We start from the raw sequence: 23872 nt of genomic DNA on the forward strand, positions 1-23872 counted from the left end.
TTCTGGTAGCAATATTTAGAATAATAGCAGAAGTTTGTTGCTATCACAGTAAAAATTAAGGTCCCAGTCCTTCAATGGATGCTTCAGCATTGTCTCAGGATTTGTTGTTACGGGATTGCATTGCAAGATCAGGGCATTAGACAATGCACTAAATAGCTACTTGGGATATTTGCAAATATCTAGCAGGAAAATAAATCAAAACAACCTGATACAATTTCAATCTCCAATTAAAATTTTATGGGCTTTTGGCACTAATAATGCTTGAGTTGTACGTTAACCTACTATTTTCTTGATAATCTTAAGAATTAGGTTAATTTTCTGCCGTCAGTTCATTATTGTATTCTTGAATGGCACAGTTAAATGGTGTGTAAATTGATGGTATTGTAGATTTCAGCACGGAACCTGTCTTCTGCTTCTGCCCTTTGGAGAAGAATAAAGATAAATATGCAGTTTACTCTTACACTTGTACACATTCCTTATGCTTTGTTGAAGAAATATGAATATGTATTGCCCTTTCTTCCTCTTATTTAATTGAAGATGATTGATGGTAGCAAATGCGTTCAGCTATAAAGTGTTTTCCTTTTAACCCAGGCCTTAAAATCACTTTAAAAATCATTCTCCATGCTTCAGTTACAGTAAACTACAACAACACGTTGCCTTTTTTCCTGATTACGTTTCCCAGTCATTTCCCTCTTTCTGAACTGATCATGAGAGTGCATGTTACTGCTTTCAGAGCTGGGTTCATGTTTGACTGGATATTCCAAGGTGACCTGAAAAACTTTAAAAATAGATAAACAAAGATGCCAATCCTCAATGGAATATAGGTATAGATTTAAACACTTAGCCATTTACATCCTCAGCCGGTGTAAATCTGTGTAGCTGCACTGGGGATCAGGATCATAATTTCCTCTACCTCCAACTTTTGCCATGCTGATAGTCCAGAGAGCTGCCTTACCTATGCTACAGTTGTCCTTAGTATCTCCTACTGAACATCAGGAATGCAGCACTCTGCTCTGCTAGGTACTACTCATGTTGGCCATTGCCACAGAAGAAACACTGACACTGGAGCCTGAAAGATTTAATAAACCATTCAGTTAATGGCTAATAATTGTGCAAGATTGTCATGTCTTATTTTCACTTGTGTTGTCTCTTTTTAACCAACCTTTTTTAACCAGCCCCTTCCCTTTGTCTTACCTTTGCACATTAGTTGTCAGAGTAAAGTTAAAGAATCTATTAAAAGGGTTACACTTTGAAACCAGTTACCCTCAAAGACTGGAATCACCAATGGGATAAGCCACCAGCAGGAGAGTCATGCGTGATGGTGGTGGGGGATGGGTGGGTGAAGAGAAGGAGATGACTGGGCAGCATGCCCAAGGGAAGAAGAGCACCGGGTGGCTGGGCAGCATTTCCAGAGAATCATGTGTAAGTTGGAGGAGGCAGAGAGAGGACCAAGACACGGGGAAGCATGTGCAGAGAGGGGATCTAGGTGGCAGTGAAATGTGCATGGGAGCCAAAAGAGAGGAACAGAACTGATGTAAAGGTGCAGTAAAATGAACAAAATGAGATGGTCTATTTAACTTTCTTCCAATGGAACTTCATCCATTATGCTATCTATCTAAAGATAGATAAATGCTTTTTTAATGATATTTTTCCATGTGCGCAATTGCTGCAGTTGCCACTGGGAAACTCTGCAATTGCAAAAGGGAGGGCTTGGTGCGTCCACCAGACAATCTCTATTAAGATATGATCCATATTATAGGAAAAGCCTGAATACCTCTGAAATGTAGCAATGAAGATTTTTGAGATTGCCTTATACACTATAATCTTTTGATCAAGAAAAGCACTAGTAAATAATACTGGCTGAAAAATGTGGTTTGCAACATTTTAAGTACTTGACAAGGTAGTCTGAGAAAACAGCTCACTGGTAAAAACTGGAGATAGGGTGATAACTAACAGGTCACAATAGCCCACAGGTATCTTTAGCCCTTCTTTGCTGGCTTGTGCTGCAACCTTCATTCAGAGGTAAAATCTGGCAATACTCTTCAATGTATTTGATACATGGGGAAGCACTGGAAGAGTGTTTTTGTCTAATGTATCGCGGTATTTGGTCACAGCTGACTGGTTAGTATGCCTCTTATTTATTTTGTTAAGCTAGTACCCTCCCTATAATTGTTTTCTCAAGCTCAGATGGGGCACTCAGGATCTAGATTCTATTTCCAGTACTGAACACTCAGGACTAAATGTTCAGGTCCAGCTGAACTGTGCTTGACACGTAAGCTGGGAGTGTGGGTATATTCCTCAACTCCATAGCCCTGCTCCTGCCATAAGTTATTGCCGCTTCAGGGCCACAGTAATTTACATCCCAGCTGTCCATGGCTCCAAAGCCATTCTAGCAGCTGGGGATCACTGAGGAACACTCACTCTATTGGGAACTGGAGGGAGGGGACAGGATGTAGAGCAAGAATGGTTTTGTGCCACATTGGGATTCCACTTAAGCAAAGGGAATCATCAAAGCTGAATTCACCAGCTTTCCAGCTGCTCTGTCCTGCCAGAAAAGCACAAAGGAGTCATAGTGGGGCCAAGGATCTATCCTTTAAAATTTACTTTTCAGAAAGTAAATGCGGGTGTATAATTAAGGTATTCAATAGCCCAAACAACTCAAGTTCTAAATACCCAATCCAAAACAGTCTTGAAAGAGAAACGTGTGAAAATATTTAATGTGAAACATGTCTAGAATCAATATAACCTCTTTGTTAGTTTCAGATTTTCTAGCCTATCTCTTGTAAATTTCTACTTTCTGACAATAGTAGCACCTTAAATCAACTTACTTTAGAATTCAGTTATTAAACTCAACTCTCAATTCTGAGATCCCTACTTCTTTTTCAACCCCTCTCTTGAAAATCAACATTAAATTAGAAAACAGCACCAAAGAGGCTAATCACTCTAAGAACTGAAAAGCAGAGCACAATGCAGCAAATACTGAGCTATTAAATACCAATGAGAGAGAAAATATAATACACCCTGTGCAATTCAGCTGTTGCTAAATGCTGATCTGCACATTAGCACCAGATTAGTATCATTTGGATGTGACCTGCATGTGGAATAACGATAACAAATATAATGCTAGTGGTAATAAAGAAAATTAAACTGCACAGTGTTCTTTCATTCTAATATACCATATGTTGTTGTATTTCAATTTCACAGAAGTGTAAGGGCAGTGTTGTTTGTTTCAAAATTTCTTAAAAATCCATTTAATATTAGAATCATAAAATATCAGGGTTGGAAGGGACCTCAGGAGGTCATCTAGTCCAACCCCCTGCTCAAAGCAGGAAAACCAGACACTGTTTCTGCCCAGTTTCAAACCGGGGACCTTTTGCAAGTGAGGCAAACATGATAACCACTACACTACAGAAACCACTTGTTGTTTCCTATAAAAAGCAGTCTGAAACACAGGGTGTGTTTGTAGAATAGAAATGAGTATTGCTATAAAATGATTCTTATTACTACTTAAAACCAAAATGGGTGAAAAATGTTCAAGGAAGTAAACATATCTGCTGAATCTGAATGTCAATTATACTACTAAATTCCCTGTCTGAAACCAGAAAAAATTGATTTAAGGTGTTGTGGCCACTTTATAGCATGTTATGTGATTATATTGAAAAAGACAACAGAAAATGTGGAAATGGCAGAGGTGCTTAATGATGTCTTTGTTTCAGTTTTCGCCAAGAAGGCTGGTGGCAACTGGACATCCAACATAGTGAATGCCATAGTGAATGCCAACATAGTGAAAATGAGGTAGGATCAGAGACTAAAATAGGGAAGGAACAAGTCAAAAATTACTTTGACAAGTTAGATGTCTTCAAATCACCAGGGCCTGATGAAATGCGTCCTAGAATACTCAAGAAGCTGACTGAGGAGATATCTGAGCCATTAGCAATTATCTTTGAAAAGTCATGGAGTACGGGAGACATTCCAGAAGACTGGAAAAGGGCAAATATAATGCCCATCTATAAAAAGGGAAATAAGGACAACCTGGGGAATTACAGATCAGTCAGCTTAACTTCTGTACACGGAAAGATAATGGAGAAAATAATCAAGCAATTTGCAAACGTCTAGAAGATAATAAGATGATAAGTAACAGTCAGCATGGATTTGTCAAGAACAAATCGTGTCAAACCAACCTGATAGTTTTCTTTGACAGGGTGACAAGCCTTGTGGATAGGGGGGAAGTGGTAAATGTGGTAGATCTTGACTTTAGTAAGGCTTTTGATACTGTCTTGCATGACATTCTCATAAACAAGCTAGGGAAATGCAACCTAGATGGCACTACTATAAGGTGGGTGCATAACAGGTTGGAAAAGCACTCCCAGAGAGTAGTTATCAGTGGTTCACAGTCATGCTGGAAGGGCATAACAAGTGGAGTCCCACAGGGATCGGTTCTGGGTCTGGTTCTGTTCAATATCTTCATCAATGATTTAGATAATACACTTATAAAGTTTGCAGACGATACCAAGCTGGGAGGGGTTGCAAGTGCTTTGGAGGATGGGATTAAAATTCAAAATGATCTGGACAAACTGATGAAATGGTCTGAAGTAAATAGGATGAAATTCAATAAGGAAAAATGCAAAGTACTCCATTTAGGAAGGAACAGTCAGTTACACACACACAAAATGGTAAATGACTGCTTAGGAAGGAGTACTGCGGAAAGGGATCTGGGCGTCATAGTGGATCACAAGCTAAACAAGTCAACAGTGTAACACTGTTGCAAAAAAAGCAAACATCATTCTGGGATGTATTAGCAGCAGTATTGTAAGCAAGACGCAAGAAGTAATTCTTTCACTCTACTCCTTGCTGATTAGGCCTCAACTGGAGTATAGTGTCTAGTTCTGGGTGCCACATACCAGGAAAGATGTGGACAAACTGGAGGAAGTCCAGAGAAGAGCAACAAAAATGATTAAAGGTCTAGAAAACATGACCTATGAGGGAAGATTGAAAAAAATGGGTTTGTTTAGTCTGGAAAAAAGAATACTGAGCGGGGGACATAAGTTTTCAAGTACATAAAAGGTTGTTACAAGGAGGAAGGAGAAAAATTGTTCTTAACCTCTGATAGGACAAGAAACAATGGGCTTAAATTGTAGCAAGGGAGGTTTAGGTTGGACATTAAGAAAAACTTCCTAACTGTCAGGGTGGTTCGGCACTGGAATAAATTGTCTAGGGAGGTTGTGGAATCTCCATCATTGGAGATTTTTAAGAGCAGGTTAGAAAACACCTGTCAGGGATGGTATAGATAATACTTAGTCCTGCCTCAAGTACAGGGGGTGGAGTAGATGACCTCTTGAGGTCCCTTCCAGTTCTGTGATTGCATTTACAGCCAGACTTCTAGCATTCTAAACTTCAAATAGGCCTTGCATATTGCCCAGTTCATTCAGCTTATTTTCAAATAAAATGTAATATTTGACATATGGAGTGAAACACACATTGTTTATTTTGTTACCAAGAGCTACATAATAATTTCCTGCAGCACTTCACAAACTTTTGAAGCTGAGCCCCTCTTCAAAAAAATGAAACCAATGAGGACACCACTGAAACCCCACCATGTTTGTTAAAGGCCTTCACACCTTAATATATCTTTCCATTCTTTGGTGTAAATCTCTGTAATATGATATTACTGCTCGATTCCTTCATGCCTTGCATGTTGAAATAGTTAATGCTGACAGTTTGGCATCTAAGTCAGCACCTGTTGCTCCATTCATTTCATTTCAGACATCAGCTGTTGTTTTAGGCTCCCCTCAAATTCAGGCAGACATCGTGTTATTGATTACTCTGGTCAATTTTTGAAATGAAATCTGACACTATGGAGAACAACTAACAAGTCTCACCATGCCCCCTTGGCTAGTCCTTCATACCCCGAAAGGAGGCATGCTATACATCTTAGGAAAGTAAGTTGCTTCACAGTAAATTAGTGAATAAGTTGCCTTCTGCAATAATTAGGTGGTATATCTTCATGGTGGTGTGTTAATTTTGGTAACTGGATGCATGAGTTATGATATTCAACAAGAGCTGAACAAAGAATTGTGGCAGGCTGGCTTACTTTATTTTGGGCAAGATTTCTCTGGCAGATTATTCATCTTGTTCTCTGTTGCCTGCCTATCTGCTCTCACTGGCACTCCTATTTGCTTGCATACCTGCCTATCTAGCCTGCTTCCTTCAGGCTCTATCTGCATTTTCACGGACAATACTCCATACGCTGCAGTTCCAATCATACAACAGAGAGGTGGCGCACCTCCTGTTTCTAAAGACTGCATAGCAAGCAGTGCCTAGTGTGATGGATAAAAGAAAAACATATATTTAAGTCACAGTGAAGGTACCAAGAAATGGTTGCCATCCTCCTCCGAAATCCTCTGATTTTAGGTGAAGTCAGATGTCCAGAGGTCCCTGATATACCTCATAGCAAAAATGAAAATTGAGGTCTGAATACTGTGGACACATAGTCCCATGCAATGTAATATATCTCAGAAAAAGCTATATCTGTCTTAATGCACACGAGTGTAGCAGTTGAGTGTAATTTATCTTGTGTGTGTGCCCCACTGCTACCTGCTAGGTGGAATCAGACCGGCTTGAGTGCTTTTTCTTGCTCTCTAGCCACTGGAGGCCTGCGTTTCTATAGTGCCTTTCAGCTGAGGAGCTCGAAGTAGTTTAAACATTCATAACGCTTCACAATCCCCTGTGTGGTAGGTAATATCCATCCCTATTTTACAGACCAATAAATTGAGGCTCAAAGGTTAAGGGACTTGCCAAAGCTCACAAAGGAAGACGGTGACCGATCCAGAATGTAAGAATTCTGATTACTAGTCACATGTACTAACCACTAGATCAATAGCTGTTGTCACTATTAACAAGCTATTGTAAGCTATTGTACTTCATTTTTTACAGTATTGGCATAATTCATTCTGTTTCAAGCATAATTTAATACGGGTTTCCTATCCTGTTGACAGTGCTGTGGAACAATTCAATTAAAGAGCACATGAAAGCACTACGAATCTTCTGTCGGGTGTGAGATCTGCCACTCTTTTGTTGTATAACATTAGAAATGAATGTTGCTAGTGGCACTCCACAGGCATTTCACATATTGCCATGTTTTCTACAATGCAGAATAAGATAATCTGAAAACTGGGGAACTATTAAAAGTTTTAAAGAAAATACATAATGTGCATAGCATACTAGCAGACGTTCACTTTCACTCATTTCACTTTTGTTTTACTTTCGCTCACAGATGATCTTGCAGAACTCAACCATGGTTCCTTTTTCTTTTTGTCACTTGTCCTATTAATTTACCATTAAGTTCTGAAAAGATTTCTCATGTCCCATTCCACCAATGCTATGCAATGGGCATGTTTCTTTTTCTTGCTATGGGTAAAACTCATTCAGGTGCAAAGAATGAATACAAGGCTTATTCGTCATTTAGATTCCACCCAACACTGTCACTCATCCCACAACAAAGACTGCGAACAGAACTCCTATTACAATTTTGTTGGTAATGCATGAGCTGGCCAAGACTCAGTCTCCCTTTCCCATAGCTGTATTAGCTTTGCAGTGCTAATAGAAACAGGTAATAACTTCTTGATCTTGCAGGGGGATCTTTTATGTCCAGATGGTGTAAGTTCCAATCCCATTGGAGTCAATGGCACTCTACAGGGGGGCAGGGGTCCACTTACGCAGATCACATTACAGGATCAGAGCCTTATCAGGAGAGCGAGCGGCTATCACACCTAAGATACAGAGGAACAGGTTTCTAAGATAGGGCCATATAGACACAGTTTCTTTGCAGAGTAGAAATATACTTTAAATATTTTTTTAGCAGCTTTCTCCCCATTTTCCACAAAAGGGCCTCATTTTTGTGTTTCAGGGAGTCAGCATGGGGTTTGGAGGCCTCTACCTCAGTAACTGCTGGGATGGAAGGAGCAGTACCTTGAGTGCTTCTCTTCTCCTCTGGCTTACCTTCCTTTAGAGGTCTGACCACACTCTGATGGGAAAATAGTTCACCAGAGATAAAACCAGCCTCTAGAATTCTGTAGCAGCTGTTTAAAAAACCCTATAGAAAATGTCCTACAGAATTTAAAGGAAAGTGACCCTTTCCATAAGGGGACCTCTCTTCCAACAACCAGATGCTTGGATGGGTATCTAGGCATTTGTTGCACCTATTCTAGGATGTGTAGCAGGGCTGAGCTTTGCTACCATGAGTATGGCTTTCCTTGTTCACAGTAGCAAGCCTTGAAAATGTCTCAAAGGTCAGGATCAGAACAAGTGACTAACTTGCCATTAGTCATGAAAGAAGCCAGCATAATAGACCCTGCAGTTGTGAATACAAGTTTCACATAGAAAATCTTTCACAAGAGGTGTCTAACAGAGAAAATACTTTAATTACTTACCAAAAATTTAGCTCCATTAATATCCAGTTTTTCCACTACTACCGCAGATTCAGGCATTCGAATCTGGGGGGCAGGGGGGGGAAGAGGATTACAAAAAGAAATTGAAAACTGTACATGAGTCTAAATCTTAGATAAGTTTATAGATAGAAATATTTTATGTTGAAATTGAACTGCATGTGGTAGTTGCAGGAGTCTGTGTATATTTCATCTGAAGAGGATAACTAGGTAAATAATCTTGCAGTGTGTGACTGGCAGGCATTCCTAGAGAATGGGGCTCAGAAAATATCAACTTTCAAAATCAAACTCAGGGAATAGATACTGATATATCTTTTTTTAATTCTTAATATGTCTAAGTGGATCAGTTGTAAAGGAAAATGAAGCAAACCTGCAGTAGAGCCCTGCATGGGACTATTCTTTAATCCCGCTTCCGCTATTCTGGCAGAGGGTCCTGCGGGACTGGCAAGACTCAATCCTGCTGCAGGGCTTTACACTAGTCCTGTGCAGGGTTCTAACCTGCCGCTCCCAAGAAGCTCTGTTCCTTGACAAAAGGAAGTTAAGTGTTTGCTCAGAAAGAGAGCAGACTGGGAGGTACAGAGTGTCAAAGTAGCTTCCTGGAACTCCCATATTCATACTGTGATATGATTAGGATATGTTGTGTACAATGCATGCCTTGTGAGGTATTATGAAAGGCTTGATCAGTTAAATCTTAATATCCTGTTGAATTTTATGTACTATTGTTGTATGTAAAGTTATGAGTATTGCTATATTTGTTACTGAAATATGTTGTGAGGTTGGGAAATGCCCACAGCCAGCCTTTCAGTGGGAACAAAGGAGCAACTCTCACTGGCCAGTCAGGTGTAGATCCGTTCTGAGGGTGTGGGGGTGTGCCTGAACTTTGGTCCTAGGCTGGAAGGGAGTTCAGTCTGTGTATTGAGGACCTGAGCTGCCGGTATGCCTGTAACATCTGTTAGTGTGAGAGACTGCTTGATGCCAAACTTGCTTAGAATTTAGACAGCATTTCTATTTTTATTTCTAAGGTAACCAACTTTGATCTCTATGCCTGTTACTTATAAATCACTTAAAATCTACCTATGGTTGATAAATCTGTATTATATTTTACCTAAAAGGTGTTGGTTTTTTTTGGTTGAAGTGCTTTGAGGAATCTGAGCTCAGATTACAAACGCTGGTCCACTTTTCTTTGAAGAAGCGGTGAACTAATAAATGAGCTTGCATTGTCCAAGAGAGTCTTGAGTGTAAGATGGTGTATTTCTGGGGTGCAAGGCTGGGGGCTGGTACCTCTCTGTATGATTCATGAGTGGTTCATGCAATTTTGCTGGGTGTGGGGTTCCACATTCTGACTGAATAATCACAGCACCTGGAGGGGTGTTGCTGCTTGTCACTGGCATAGCATTTTGTGAGACAGCCCAGGCTGGAGAGTTAAGGAAGCACAGCAATCCCACAGTTCCAGGTTGTAGCTCAGGGATCCCGTCACACAGACTCAGTAGGTTTTCTTTATAAAGGGTGGCCAGTAATAGAGCTGGTTTAGTAAACGCCCTAAGAGTGTTTCTGACTGATGAGCTTTAGCACTTTGGCATGGTTTTTTAAAAGAACTGCCTTGTTGTGTACACAACTGAGGGCTTAGAAACTTCAGGAGAAAAACTGCAGCACTTTTTTTCATTAAAAATATATAGCACTTTAAGTGAATTCAAGTAGTTTAGCTTAACCATCAAATCTGTCTTAAACGCCATTAACAGTGTGAATTTAAAATTAGGGTTGTATAAATTCATTCCATTTGCTTAGAGGTGAGCCATTGAACTCAGGAAAACTATACATTTAACAGTCTCGATGCTCAGAAAGAAGGCAAATTTTGGCTTCCAATAGATGTGTAAGAACTGCTTGCAGTTGTAGAGTCAATGGGAATTGAAGGCACAGAGTCATCTGCAGTAAGTGCTCAGCACATTCCAGGCTATCACCCTTAATGACAGTGCTAAACAAGTAAACTTGAAATTTGAAAAACATATTTGTATGGCAAGGATTGTAAACTCTAGGGTCCGTTTGTCAAGTGTTTGTTCAGTGTTTGCTGATTGTTGTTTACAGTGTAGCTGTAAACATTTTGTTTGAAAGATGAACCAGAAAAAAGTGTAGTACAGAAACAAAGCTGTAAAATGATACTGGATTTTCTGAGCTGATGCTTTATTTTTATAGGAATTTTTTTCTTCAGTCTAAGTAAAGTATATTTTCTTTGTTTTTTTCCCTAAAGTATTTATGTTGGAAAACCTCCATGAGGAAAGTAAATAAAAACCAGCCAGACTTTTAACGTTAGGGTTGCTGACCCATTTAGCCAGATCAGTGTCTAAACCAGTATTTCTAAGTGAGATTTAGTAAACTGCTCTCATGTTCTAAATAATTAGTTCTTTCCAAAACAGAACAAGATTGTGACTTTGCAGGCTCCCGGAATAAAGGACAGTGTGTAGCACACTGTTGCTGGAGTATGCCAGGAACTTCCATCTTTCCAAGGTGAAATAATTTGCCATTGATATAGCTGGTGGGGATGGAGAGAATGTGTGTGGAGTGAAGGTACCACCTACTCTGCCTCCCCTGCCTGCCTGAGAACATAAGAACAGCTGTACTGGATCAGACCAGTGGTCCAACTAGATCAGTATCCTGTCTTTCAACAGTGGCACACATTATTGTGGTTCTTTGCCTTGTGCAGGATATTTTTATCTTAACAAGCAACTTCTGTCATGGAATGACACTGAATTTCAATAAAAACTGAGAGAACACAGAAAAACTTACAGAATATCAATACACATGGTAAGTCCTTGGTAGTCACAATTGCTAACTAAACCGCTTTATACACATTTTAGCATCTATGTTTATATCCAGGAAGGAGTAATCACACATATTACAGAGAGTAGATAAAGTGGGCGAGGTAAGATATTGTGGTTCTAATATCCCGGGACCAACACAGCTACAACACTGCACACAAAGAGTAGATAAGTCCAGCAACCTATTTTGCTAGCTGAACTGAAACAAGTATGATATACTGTACTGTCTGCAGTCTGAGCCCTAGGTTCAGTACCTGTCTTAGGAGATCTGCAACTTGAAGAGTTGTCCAATTCTCACGTTCCTCTCGAAGGGGTAGTTTTGTGGCCATTTTGCTATCCGGTGAAGAGGATTTGATCTGTTTCTGGTGACAGTAAACTCTTTGCTTCACTGACATTCACCATCTGCTGTGGAAATTGAAAGAGGAAGTCCCTTTTGCAGCTTTTCCCTGCTTGCTTGCTTAAAGTACACGCCTTTTCAAGTAATTTGGAAACTGATACACTCATTATTTCAGGACAATGATTTTGAATATAAGAAGGTACTCAGTAATAGGGTCATATCATCCTTATATAGGCAGAAATATCCATTGAATTGAGTTGAGAAAAGGATACTTGTGCTTGATGATTAATGACAAAGTGTGGCCACGTTTATAGGCATTTTAGTGGCATCTGCTTCATTTTTCACATGGTGTAAAATAAGTTCGTGTTAGTGACAACTGCCTCTTGCACACCTTTAACTCCTTTTCATAGTCACTCTGATCAGCTCTTAGATTGTGTTTGACACACTTCTATGTTTTGATACACTATGATGCTATGAATAGATATAGAGAGAGTGAATATATATATATATAGAGAGAAAGCCGAGCTCAGATACAGGATTTGTATTTCTAGATTGTCAAATTACTTAACCTGACTCTTTGTTTAAGGTGTTGGCACAGTGCTCTCAGGGTAAAATAATTCATTTGATTAAATACTGTATGCATAATGAACATTTGAAAGAAAAAAATTGGCCTCAAATTCTTAATGCTATTAAATAACATATCATCTACAAATCTTCACATCTTTATTCAATAAAATTATTTTAAAAATAAGACTAATAGATACGAGCATCATATACATCAGGAAATAAAATTGCAAAGATGCACTTCCAATAAAACCAGCTTATTATTCCAATAAAACCAGCTGCATTGCAGCTCTGAGTCACTGTAACAGAAGTAATGTGAAGTCTTCCATAAAAGGCTGGAGAGCAAGGAATGTTCTGCTTTCTAATTGCTCTTCCTGTTTTATTTCCCAGTGCAAACAGTATTTGGGCACATTTTCAAGGATTGGAACTGATTCTAACTAAGTTTAAAATATTTTGTCTGTTACCCTTTTTCAAATTCTGCTATATGTTGTGGCTGTTGCAAAGTGATCGACAGATTTACTAACAACCAGCATATTATTGAAAACCCGGTGACTGTAAAACGTTAGCAATTTACTCCATACGAGTATATATACGCAGTTTCGAAAGTGCCAAGTGCATTTTTATGTGGTATAATTCTTTGGAGTTTCATTTGGTAAACACTCAATTTTCAATTTATGAGAAGTAGTTGCATTAAGCAGAACAAATTTATCTCAGGGAATGTCATAATCTTTCTTGCTAAAATACTTACTAATACAAACACGAATAATTACGTTCTATCATGTATGTAATCATTTAACATATACATTTATTGGAAACTTTAAAATCAAACTCAGCTTTACAAAAAGCAGCAACTACATCAACTTCTGTTTCCTCGACTAATATTAAGAGTGAAACATCATTTTCATTAACAATCTAAATGCTAACATCTTAGATCTTTAAGGCATCACTTTAATACAAAATATAAATACTTAGCACTGATGATTTTGTCCAGTAGATACAAAAATAGTAAAAAGAACATGGCTTACCAAACACGGATAATTTTTTCTCCAGACGTACATATTAGAGCCGATTCCAAGTAATCTAAAGTAAGAGCCGTTTCTTGTATCTGCTATCCTGCTGCAAACACTCCCTTGTGGTTACTGTTGTTGGAATGATTGACAGGCTTACCATCTCTGGTGAGAGGGAGAAAAGGATCCTTAAAGTCAAAACCTAGTGATTTCGTATTTAGTATAAAGAAATAGAATTGAAAAAGGAAAGGGAGCATACAATTCTTTCTAAAAGTTTGATGAAACTTTGCCAGTTCGCTCTTCAGCTGCTAACATTGTCTAAAAATAATACTTAAGAGGTGAACTTACATTATTTTTGGAGCACTAGATTCACCAAGGCATTCTATCACTGACATTTTTATATCTGTGTGGATTTTCTTCTGAAGATGCTCTTGGTAGAACTGCTACAAAGTAGTTGTGCTAAGATTTGAAATCTAGTTAACAAACCTTTGTACATTCTCTCCAACTGTTAGACTAAGGTTGGGTTGAAATGAACAAGAAGACAATGGGAAACAAAGCAGAAACACATGACTGTATCTTCTTTCTCTTTCAAAATGATTTTTTAATATTCTATAACATCTTTTATGGACAAAGAAAACATGGGCATCAGTACAAAAAGAGGAACCAAATACATTGTGAATCAAGAATTCAGCTTTAAAGACAATACCTCAGTGGAAAATAACACAAATGAGTAAATTTCAATTTTGTTCGAGGATGGTGAGGAAAAACAGAAAAGGGATATTTCATGTCAATATGATACCCTGAAAGTAGAAAGTGCTATTAAAGTCAATTGGAAAACGGTCTGTGGAACAGCTCATGTGGATGGGCTTGATCTAAAGGCCACTGAAATCACTGGAAAGTTTTCTAAGGACTTCAATGGTCTTGATCAGGCTATATTTGAAGGGAATGACAGCTCCCGGAAAGTAGCCATGGGTGAGTGAGTTTCACACAAGTTTATTTTTGCAAAAACATCATTGCATAACTGCAATAGATAAGCTTCAATCACACTTTGCAAATTTTGATTTGCCTTCATTTTCCAGGCACTTGGTTTTATGCAAAACCTTGCTAATTTCCAGTATTATTTAATAAGATTAAAACTGCTTCTTTTGCATAAGAAGAATACATGTCAGAATACATTGTTTAAAAGTGACTTCTGTTCTTCTTATCATAATTTTTTTTGCCAATTTCACTTGTGCTAAGAAAACTTCTGAAGTGCTTTGGTAGCTAATGACTCAAAGCTGTGGCAGGGGGACATCAAGACCATTTTGGGTTTGTGCAAATAGTGGGAATTAGACAGTAAAGTGTATTGTAATGGTAATGTGTATTGTGAGATTTTGAGATGTGTTCTTGCATATTTCCTGTTGTCATGATAAAAAGATGGTCTTGCTAGCTTCTGGATTGGAAATCAACAGATCTGGGTTCCATTCCTGACTGTCAGACTTCCTGTGTGACTTAGAAACGGAAAATTTCTTACCAATAATGTATTTTCTGCTAGCAACGTCTCCCACAATTCTGGACATCTGAGTTACAGTCCTCTCTCTCAAGCTTGTGGTGGCAGATAAGCGTTTTAGAGCTGCAGGGTCTGGCTATGCCCCCTCTGCTCCAGCTTGCTGCTAGATACATTATTCCCAAGCTGTGAAACTTGCGTAACATCATTAATAAATATTCCAGCTACAACGAAATAACTGTGCACATGAGACCAAGGAAGATGGTCATATGGTAACAATTCCACTTAATATCTGACCTTGACTCATGAGCCATGCAGGATGGATAGAATCGTGGGATATGCTACTATCAGAAAGGAAATTATCAGAAGAATTCTTTCCATTCTGCAGCCCAGCATGTCCCACAATTCTGGATGTCTGGGAAATAGCAAGCTGTGAACAGATGTAGGGAAGGTTATGAAACAAAAGTTTGGAAGGAAAGAAATAGCCATCTTTTCCCGAGCTCACTTAAAAGTTTGTATTATTTCTAGGCCATCACCTGCAGCACCTTCCTGCCAAAGGAGGCCTCTGCAGAAGATAGAAAGACCACCTTGTAGTGATTAATGAAGGTTTTAACTGTAGATCGCTTTGCAAATTTGTGAAGTGGAGACACTTGCTCATTTCATGAGGTTACTAAGGATCTCTTGGAGTGTACCTTGATCCCTTTTGGGACAGGAGTGTCTGATGATTTGTAGTTTTCCAAAATGATAGTCTAATCCAACTAATGATGGAGGACTTGGAAGCTCTGAGTCCCTGGCATTTTGGGTGGAAAGACATGAATAGGGAGCTTGATCTTCTCATGGATTCTGTATACTTGAGATAGATTTCCAGACTTCTAAGGTGTGTAAAAGGGCCACCAGTGCCACCTAGGGGGGTCAGGCAGGGGTGCAGCAGGTGATTGCCCCTTTTCCATTAATCCTGTCTTTCAGCTTCCCCGAAGGCTTCATGGCTTTTACTTTAGTATGGGAACTTTGTGGGGCTTGGATCTTGAACAATCGGGGTCTTCTACTGCTAGACTCTCTACTGAGGTAAAGGCTTCTGTTGATGTCCCATCTTTTGAGAGTGGATAGCGGAGTCTGGGACCACACTCTTCACTGGGCTTTGATCATGAACTTGGCTGGGTTTGCAGTGAGTCTTGCACTCTCGAGGGCTGTAGGACGGAAGTGATGTTACATCTGGCCAGTACAATGACTGTTGTAAATCAGCATGTCATCTATGTAGTCTGTAGCATTTTGGCCATGCAGTTGCAGCCCTTGGTCCATGAGTCGTTGGAAAGTGACCACTTTCCTGTGGAGGCCTAATGGTATAGTTCAGAACTGGTGCAGATCAAATGGGGTAGAGAAAGCTGTCTTTTCCTGAGATTCCAAGGTCAGAGGGATCTACCAGTACCCCTTTGTGAGGTCTACGTTGGGGATATATTTGACAATTGCCAGCCATTTGAGCCACCCTGGGCATAGGTTGGCATCAGACCTCGAGATCACATTTACTTTTCTTAAATCAATACAGATATGGGTTGTCCCATCTGATCCTGGTTCCAGCACAATGGGACTTCTCCACTACCTGCAGCTCTAATGTGGCTTGTAGCTCTTCTCACATGATGTCTCATCTTTCATGGAAGGGATCGTGGGTTATTGCAGACCTGTTGTCCTGGTTCAGTGGCTGTGTTGATACCCGAGGTGTGTCTGATCCAGTAAGGTTGAAAATCTTTCAGGGAAGGATTCAATCAATTGCTGCATTTGAGCTTTCTGGTTGAAGCTCCTCTCCCATTGGTACTGCTTGAGGGCCTAGTCTGGGTTCAGGTGGCTAGGGTGTTATGAGGAGTCCTTCTTGGTCTTTCCAGGCCTTCAGAAGGTTAACATGGTACACCTAAATTTTTCTTTTTCTTCCCTGGCTGTCAGATTTCATCGTCAACTGGTCCCGCTTGTTTCACCACCTCAGACTTCCCCAGAGTTTGGCACAGAAGTCTGCTCTCTTCCATTGCCTGTTCCCTTTTGAGCTGCTTTGCTTCTCCTTTTAAGCCCTGCTTCCATCTTATGCAGGCTTTGCAGGTGGGGCTGGGTGTGGCCACATGGGCCCAGAGTTGCTTCTTAACCCCTTGTTCTCTCGTGTGGGGTTTGTACACAGAATCTCTGCGTGCCATACCTTTTCAGTTAGATGTTGTGATTTTGGACATAATAATGAAGGAAATACAACTTCTTGGGAAGTGCGGAAGGAGGAATTTCCTTAGGAGGAAAGGATTCTGGTGACCTGTGAAACACAGTACAGATCCTGTATAGATAAGCCTGCCAGCTCTCACATTTGCCTGGCAGACATAAGTACAAAGAAACAAATCTTAATGGATAAATAAAAGGCATACACTGAAATCAGAGGCTCAAAAAGATGGCTTGTCAGAGCCCTCAAAACTCCGGAAGGTCCCATTCTGGGAAGAGTGGCCTGACTGCTGGTCTGGCTAATCAGACTGCTTGAAGGACTCCGGCTACCTGTGAATTGTCCACCAGGGAGCCCAAGGATCCTGCAAATAGCATACTTCTAATTGCAGGCACCTGATGTGCAATGTTACTGGGCTTAAGGCCTCTGTACATGCATCCTTGAAGAAAGTCCCAAATGCTTGGAATTCCTGGATTTCTGGGATTTGCATTGTGTTCTTGGCACCAGTAGTTGAATCTGGACTAGAGAGGAGTACATTTTTAGTGTGGATACTCTCTAGACTGAAGCAATGACTCTGGAGGACAGACCGAGAATTTCTAGTGCTTCCCTCTCAATAGGCAGGCTATTAGTTGAAGCTGTTTCAGGTCTGGATGAAGAAAAGAACTCTATGAAAGATTGTTTGGTCTCCACCGAAGCTGGAGTGGAACTCCAGTTTCAGCTCTATCAGGTCTGAGAACCAAAGTAGCCTTGACCAATGAGGAGTTATCAGTATTACTGTTGCCTGTTCTCATTTTATTTTCTGGACCACCTTTCCAAGTAGTGGGAAGGGTAGAAATGCATAAAGGAGGTCCTGCAGCCAACTGTGAGATAAATCATCTGTCCCCATGGAGTTGGGGTCTGACTCGCTTGTGAATTTATTTTGGCCTCTTTGCATTCATAGGGTATGCGAACAGGCTGGTTGAAGGGAGGCCGAATGTCTGAATGATGAGATCAAAGACCTTCTGATTCAGGCACTACTCCTTGTTGACCCTGCACCTGCTGAGCCAGTCTACCTTTTGGCTCTGGTCCTCTTTGATGTGGATCACTCTGAGGGAAAGGAGGCTCCACCATTTGGGCTGCATTTTGCCATCAGCTGATATTTTGTGCTTTAATTAAAACAATTCCTGAGCTTCTATCGTTTTCCATTGTGAATAAAGAGTCATAACACTGTAAATTGATGTGTAAATGCTAGAATGACAGTAACCTCCACAGAGCTGCCTCTGGTGGAGAGAGTGGGCTGGGTCCTCTGTAGAATACGAAACAAAAAAGCCCCTTTCAGTGAAGAATGTGGTTTTGGAGATGTATTCTCCCATCCTGGATCCAGGTTGCCAGGACAGAGGCAATGGCCTGACTTCTCTATTGGCACGCAGGTCTGTCAGAGCTGTTAGCCAGGACTCCACACTTTGGGAATATGGATACGTTAAGTTTTAGCCCCCTGACTATAACTTAGAATGGGAGGAAGCTGCTCCACTTCTCCGAGAACTCAAGGCGATGCTGTATATACACACTTCTTCCTCAATATCATCCTCCTGTGCCTGTGTATAAATACTGGGGCTTTAAGGGAAAGCACCATATAGCATGAGAGTTAGCAATATTGATTACCTGAAGGCTACTGCAGGGAAGCTGCAGTCCACTGGGGAGTCTTGCCAGGCTGTGAATGTACTTAAAGGGGCAACACATGTCTTTGACTCACTCACTCACTCTCTGTCTGTCTGTCTGTCTCACTTTCTCTCTCTCTCACACACACACGCACACACACACACGAGAGTTTTTCACTCACCTTCCAACATATACTTGTAGCGTTCTTGTTGTTGTTACTACTTGATCCTTCCTGCAATGCGCATATATTCTCTGTAATTTTATTCTTTCAAAGTGCTGTTTGAATTTTTTGACTGGTCTATGCATTTCATAATTTTTATTTTTCTCTTATGCTTACATTTAATTCTTTGAGTAGTGAGTTCCAAAATGCCTAACCAGTCCTGGCTGAAGTAATTATCCCTATGATAACTTTTTAATAATATATATTGTATCTAGGTTTTTTTGTTTCTACTGGTGGTGCATATCTGCACATTACCTCTATAATTTGGTGCACACAACAAAATTCATTCCGCACATGGATGGAAAAAATTAGAGGGAACATTGATTTTAGCTGTTAGTGGCGGTGCCTCACTGCTAGTGCATGCTGGGTAGTCTCTTTCTTTCACCAGAAACAGTGTCAACACAGGTCTAAAACTTAGGCCTGGTTATCAGTGATTTCAGCTCTAGTAATCCACAAGAAGACTCTCAGTGGAGAGGGGGAGGGTCAAATGGTGTCTAGGACCCTTGGGCAGGGTCTACACCGCCAGGTAGAAACACCAGTCCCTGCCCCCTCTCTCATTTCCACTGGGCTTTGGCACCCCTACCTCACTACTCAGCAAGTGCAGTTCAGTTGAGGGCGAACCCCTCAATCAGGGCATGCCAAGTACAGTTTTGCTCCCCTTGATTCACACAATGATAATACTTTATTACCCCTGCACCCAATAACAAAGTGACTTGCAATCCAACACCCGTCAGAAGTGATCATTTGGGCAAAGCAGATCCATCATGCTGTGCACCGAGGCAGAGTGGGTGTGTCTATGCAAACAAGGTTGGTTCCTGAAGTCCTCTTCCCCAGCTCATCACTGGGTGTCAGAGGAGAGTTCATACTGACCCTGCTTACTTCAAAGTGGAGCCAAAGTCAGGGTGATCTCTGTCCTTAAGAGCTTTGAGATCTTCCAGCCAGGAAAGAGATGCTCCCACAAAGCAGGTAGCTGTGAGGAATGCTCAGAAGGTTGTGGAGGAGGCTTCAAAGCCCTTTTTGAGTGGCCTCCATCTTTCTATCTGTGGGTTTCTTAGGGTAGAACTCCCCTTCTGGGGGAATGATCATATCCTTGAGGAGGAACGCTTCAGCGGCATCAACCTTTGGTGTCTCAGCAATAGAGCTCGTTGGTTCTTGAATGCCGTTGAGCCTGAGGTTGCTCTTGTTGAGGGCAAACATATCACCAGGCTTAAGCAGGCCATTTGTCTGAAGCCAGACAGTCCTCCCCCCCACCCATGTTTTTGACCTCTGTCTGGCACTGAGGAAAAAAAGATGTGGTTTTGTCTAGTATTGTGCGGGGACGACAGAGGATGCCATTTCCCCCCACTAGTGTAATTTTGGTTGGACATATTCCTGGAGGTTTTATCACATGACATCTTTAATTAAAAATTCGTCTTCAATTCCTGGAGACTCCAGGACAATCTTGAATGTGCAAATGCATGTGAGGTCCTGCTGGTGGGGACAGCCCCAGGCCATTCCTGAAATACCAGAATGTCTGGTATTCAGGGGATGTAGCAATGCTCACCCTAGGCTTGTTCCATACATCCCTAATCACTTCTTCTGAGGAGGAGTGAAGCGAGTATTGCAACCTCATGGGAGAATTTGACGGGAGAAATTTACTCTTATTCTTACTTATAGAAGCCTGCTCAGGTTTGAAAGCCAGACAGCTCAACTTCTTCACAGAAGGAAGGGGAGTAGTCAGAGGACTTGTATCTCCTTGATTTTTCGTGCTTTTTCTTTCTATTTTTGGCATTTTTAGATTTAAAACCTCCCCCATTGTTTGCATGCTTTGGGAGCATAGAAAATCTGCTGCCACTTTGTGAGAACTTCTGCAGCTTGGCTTCCTTAGGGCCTGGAGCCCTCTTGAGTGGTCTGTCTCAGAATCCTCTCCTGCTGGGTCCCATTCCTTCTAGGATGAGGTGGGGGACTTGTCAGAACCCTCCTGGTTGGCTTGGGGGGGAGGGGGGTCTGATTAGAAGCACGGCTTCTTTCCCTAGGATGCTCAGGACCTATTTTAAGATTGGGGGGTGTGTGGAATTGTGGCCCTGTGAGCCTTCCATCTCTGTTTTGTTATAGGAGTTGCTTGGGACTTACCCCCCAAGTTGAGTAGTCAGTCCTCCTAACTTTTGGAGCCTCTCCCTGCTCTGCACTAGGGTTCCTGATCCATTTCCCCCCCTTTGGAGTCATGGCTACCTCAGTGGGTAGGGGACTCCACCTGTCTGTCCAACCGCAGCTCCAGGATCTAGTGGAGTTGGAGACAGAAGGCAGGACGCATCTGTGCACAACTTGACATTTGCCAAGCCTGGGAAGGCTGCCTTACATATACAGCACTGCTTGGATTTGCTCTGGTGCTTTCTTGGCTGCCCTGCTATGCCTGTGGGGGTAGAGGAGCCAGCAGTCAGATGCTGCAGCAGATGCTTAAGGAGAGTTAAACCTCTGAGGGGTTAACAGACCCAGGAAGAGGAAGAAATGTGGAGGAGGGAGAACACTACTCCCCATTGCCCCAACAAATGAGCAAAAAAAATTAAAGTAGAAAGAGTCAGGGCAGGAACAAAAAAACCACCTTTGTCTGCTGCTGTGGAGGCAGAGGAAAACTGGCAGCAAGCAGGAGCAGAGGGGCTCCAAAACACTGGCCGCCTCTGTGAAGTGTGGAGAAAGAACAGCCCAGATGTCCAGAACTGTGGGTGACACTAGGCTGCAGCAATTCATTTAGGGGAGATTTTCAAAGGGACAATGGGGGTTGGATGCCTAACAGCCCTTGTGCCTTTGAAAATCTCCCCCTTAATCTCTGTCTCAGTTTCCCATTTGTAAATGATGGAATGATAACACTTTCCTCCATTACAGTGGTGTGGTGAATGGATTTATCCTTGTATATGTAAGGGGCTCAGATACTGTGGTAAGGAGACCCATAGGCAAGTTTATAAATAAAAGGTAACTTCCTAGTGCCATTTTCTGATAAAAGTCCACATTATGACAAAGATAGGTGTGCTAAACATCCAGTTTCCTTGTAATCAGAATAGGCAAAAAATAAAACCCTTTAAGGGTGTGTCTAAACTGGTTGCCATGTTTAAATATGTATAATAAAGTGGTGCAGTAGATGACTAGAGGAAGTGAACACTGAGCTAACACAAGATATGCATATATAGTGGATGTTGTTGCAGTACACTTTTGTTCTTATGTTTGTGGTTATGGGTCACTGAGCACATGAAGTGATTGATATAGTGTGAGATATTACAGGAATGTTCAAATCTAAATTGTGAGGAAGCTTTTTTTGTGATGGAAAAGTTAACTTAAATTGTTTAACCACCCTATTAATTACCTGAGTATTCAGTTCATTCTAAATAGTAATAAAGAGCCATTCCATAGTTCTTTTTCAGGCAAATCTCCCTGTGATATCATTGGAAAATTTCCGAAAGGACTTTGACTCTCGGTTCATAATTGCAAAAATAAGTTTAGCTATTGATTTTAAAAACTGGAAAAAAAATCTGTTTTATGCTGTGTAACTGGTAGTAAGTGTAATTCAGTTTAACTGAACAGTCAACCTGCTTAGCTCCAAATATAACTCCAAAATGTGTTTCCCTCAGAAAAAGTAATGACATTGCATATGGAAGTTTTAATTACATGAAATCTCCCCTTAATAATTTCATAAGTGGATCACCCCCCGCCACCAAACAGTTTGCATCTGCAGTGACCCAACCAAGGGATGAAATTCTGGCTCTGTTGAAGTCAATGGTAGGACATGTCTTACCCCCTAATATGTCCCTCGGTCCAACTGTAGGAAAACTAGGGCTGGCCATGTTTTTTGATACTTTTACTTTGAGTTTTCCAACCAGCTCCAAGGGCAAGCTCAAGGTTGAAGAGTGGAACAAGGGCAAAAGTTCCCAACTGAGAAAGATCTGAGCCTTAAAGTTCAGATTTGTATCTGAAGTTCCATGGAGTTTGGTTCCGGAGCGTTGGCTTAGCCTCATCTCTTGCTCTTTGTGGCAAAGGTAAAAAATATATCCTAGTCTTCTATCCAGTCATAAGTGCAGACCATCCTTTTCTTTCATCATGTCTAGACAGTTTCTACTTTAGCTGCTTTACTGCTTTCAATATATTCTCTATCTTCTTTGTCTCCCTTGTTCTTCTCTATGTTCCTATGGAAATATACACCTTCCCATTCTTCATTTTTCAGTAAAATTTTAATCTGTCCCTTGGTTGATTGCTTGTTTTTCTGTTCTATATGCCACAGTGGGTTGATATAAAGTCTCAAGAGGACTTATTCTTAATATTATAATTCAACCTTCTAAAGTCTCCTCTATTTCTCCATCATAGTTGCCTTCCCCTTATCTTCCTGGTGGGCAATAGATGTAATCAATTGTCCTAAGTAGACATATCTCAGAGGCTTTTAATGCTTTCTTACCCACTCTTAATTTTGCCTCCTTTTGCACTGAAAATAACTTTGCTCTCCTGCACATCTGTTTGGAATCTACATTGAGTACTTAGTTTTCTTCATCCTGTAAGAAATTCTTGTTCTTAACTGGTACAGTAAAGAAGATAAAAAATACCTGCCACACTTGTGACATCCATTCACCTGAAATTCTCTTTGATCTTTGAAGGCTACAATTGATGATGAAATGCTTGGTTGGGGTATCTTTTTTTGTGGGTGTTCCAACATTCTTTGGAATTTAATTGAGCTACTTTTTAAAATTATATTTGTTTGAACAGCTTGGCAGCGCATGAAGTCAGAGCTATGGAGCTGCAATTATACATTGGGCTTTTACAGCCTGAGTTTGCACATACAGTATATGCTATGTCTTTGCAGAAAGACATAACCACTCAAAATGCATGTTCAAACTCTCAGTTAAAATATAAGAAGTTGATTTGCCACCTTGGAACTCTATACAAGTGCTTGAAAATTTTACTTTTTTATGCATAAAAATCTGCCTGGGTTATTCAAAACATACGTGAGCAATATTAACTACTTTTGCGTATGATATATAGTATTATAGCCTTATAATTGACTGATTTGTCTTGCTTTATCGTTTAAATAGAATCCCTGTGTAACTGAAATTTGAAAATCAGCAACTGGGACTCATTAATTCCTTTTTAAATAAAGGTTATGTTTATGTGGACATAACCAAGACTGTCAACAAAAATTAAACCCTATTGATTTGAGCA

At 40.6% G+C, this 23872-nt stretch overlaps 2 protein-coding genes and 1 non-coding gene across 6 annotated transcripts in view; 1 reads left to right on the forward strand and 2 right to left on the reverse strand.

The window, feature by feature from the left end:
- BLNK (B cell linker) overlaps positions 1 to 13317 on the reverse strand; it is a 145271-nt gene extending 131954 nt beyond the window's left edge. Inside the window, exons 1-3 of one of the 4 annotated variants that reach the window (XM_073353937.2) lie at positions 13184 to 13284; positions 11512 to 12065; positions 8430 to 8492 (exon numbers count right to left, since the gene is read on the reverse strand). In XM_073353937.2, the coding sequence (XP_073210038.1) occupies positions 8430 to 8492; positions 11512 to 11652 (204 nt within the window). In that variant the 5' untranslated portion in view covers positions 11653 to 12065; positions 13184 to 13284. Of the gene's footprint in view, positions 1 to 8429; positions 8493 to 11511; positions 12066 to 13183 lie in introns of all 4 variants that reach the window. The other 3 variants (XM_073353938.2, XM_073353939.2, XM_073353940.2) reach the window with 3 other exon arrangements.
- Positions 1 to 23872, forward strand: part of LOC140914912 (DNA nucleotidylexotransferase) — a 385127-nt gene that overhangs the window by 150705 nt on the left and 210550 nt on the right. The window lies entirely within an intron of this gene.
- On the reverse strand, positions 3343 to 3415 carry TRNAV-CAC (transfer RNA valine (anticodon CAC)). The gene has a single exon. It is a non-coding gene; the product is annotated as a tRNA-Val (tRNA).

Source organism: Lepidochelys kempii, chromosome 7 (genome assembly GCF_965140285.1).
Source record: "Lepidochelys kempii isolate rLepKem1 chromosome 7, rLepKem1.hap1, whole genome shotgun sequence".
NCBI classification, from domain to species: domain Eukaryota; kingdom Metazoa; phylum Chordata; order Testudines; family Cheloniidae; genus Lepidochelys; species Lepidochelys kempii.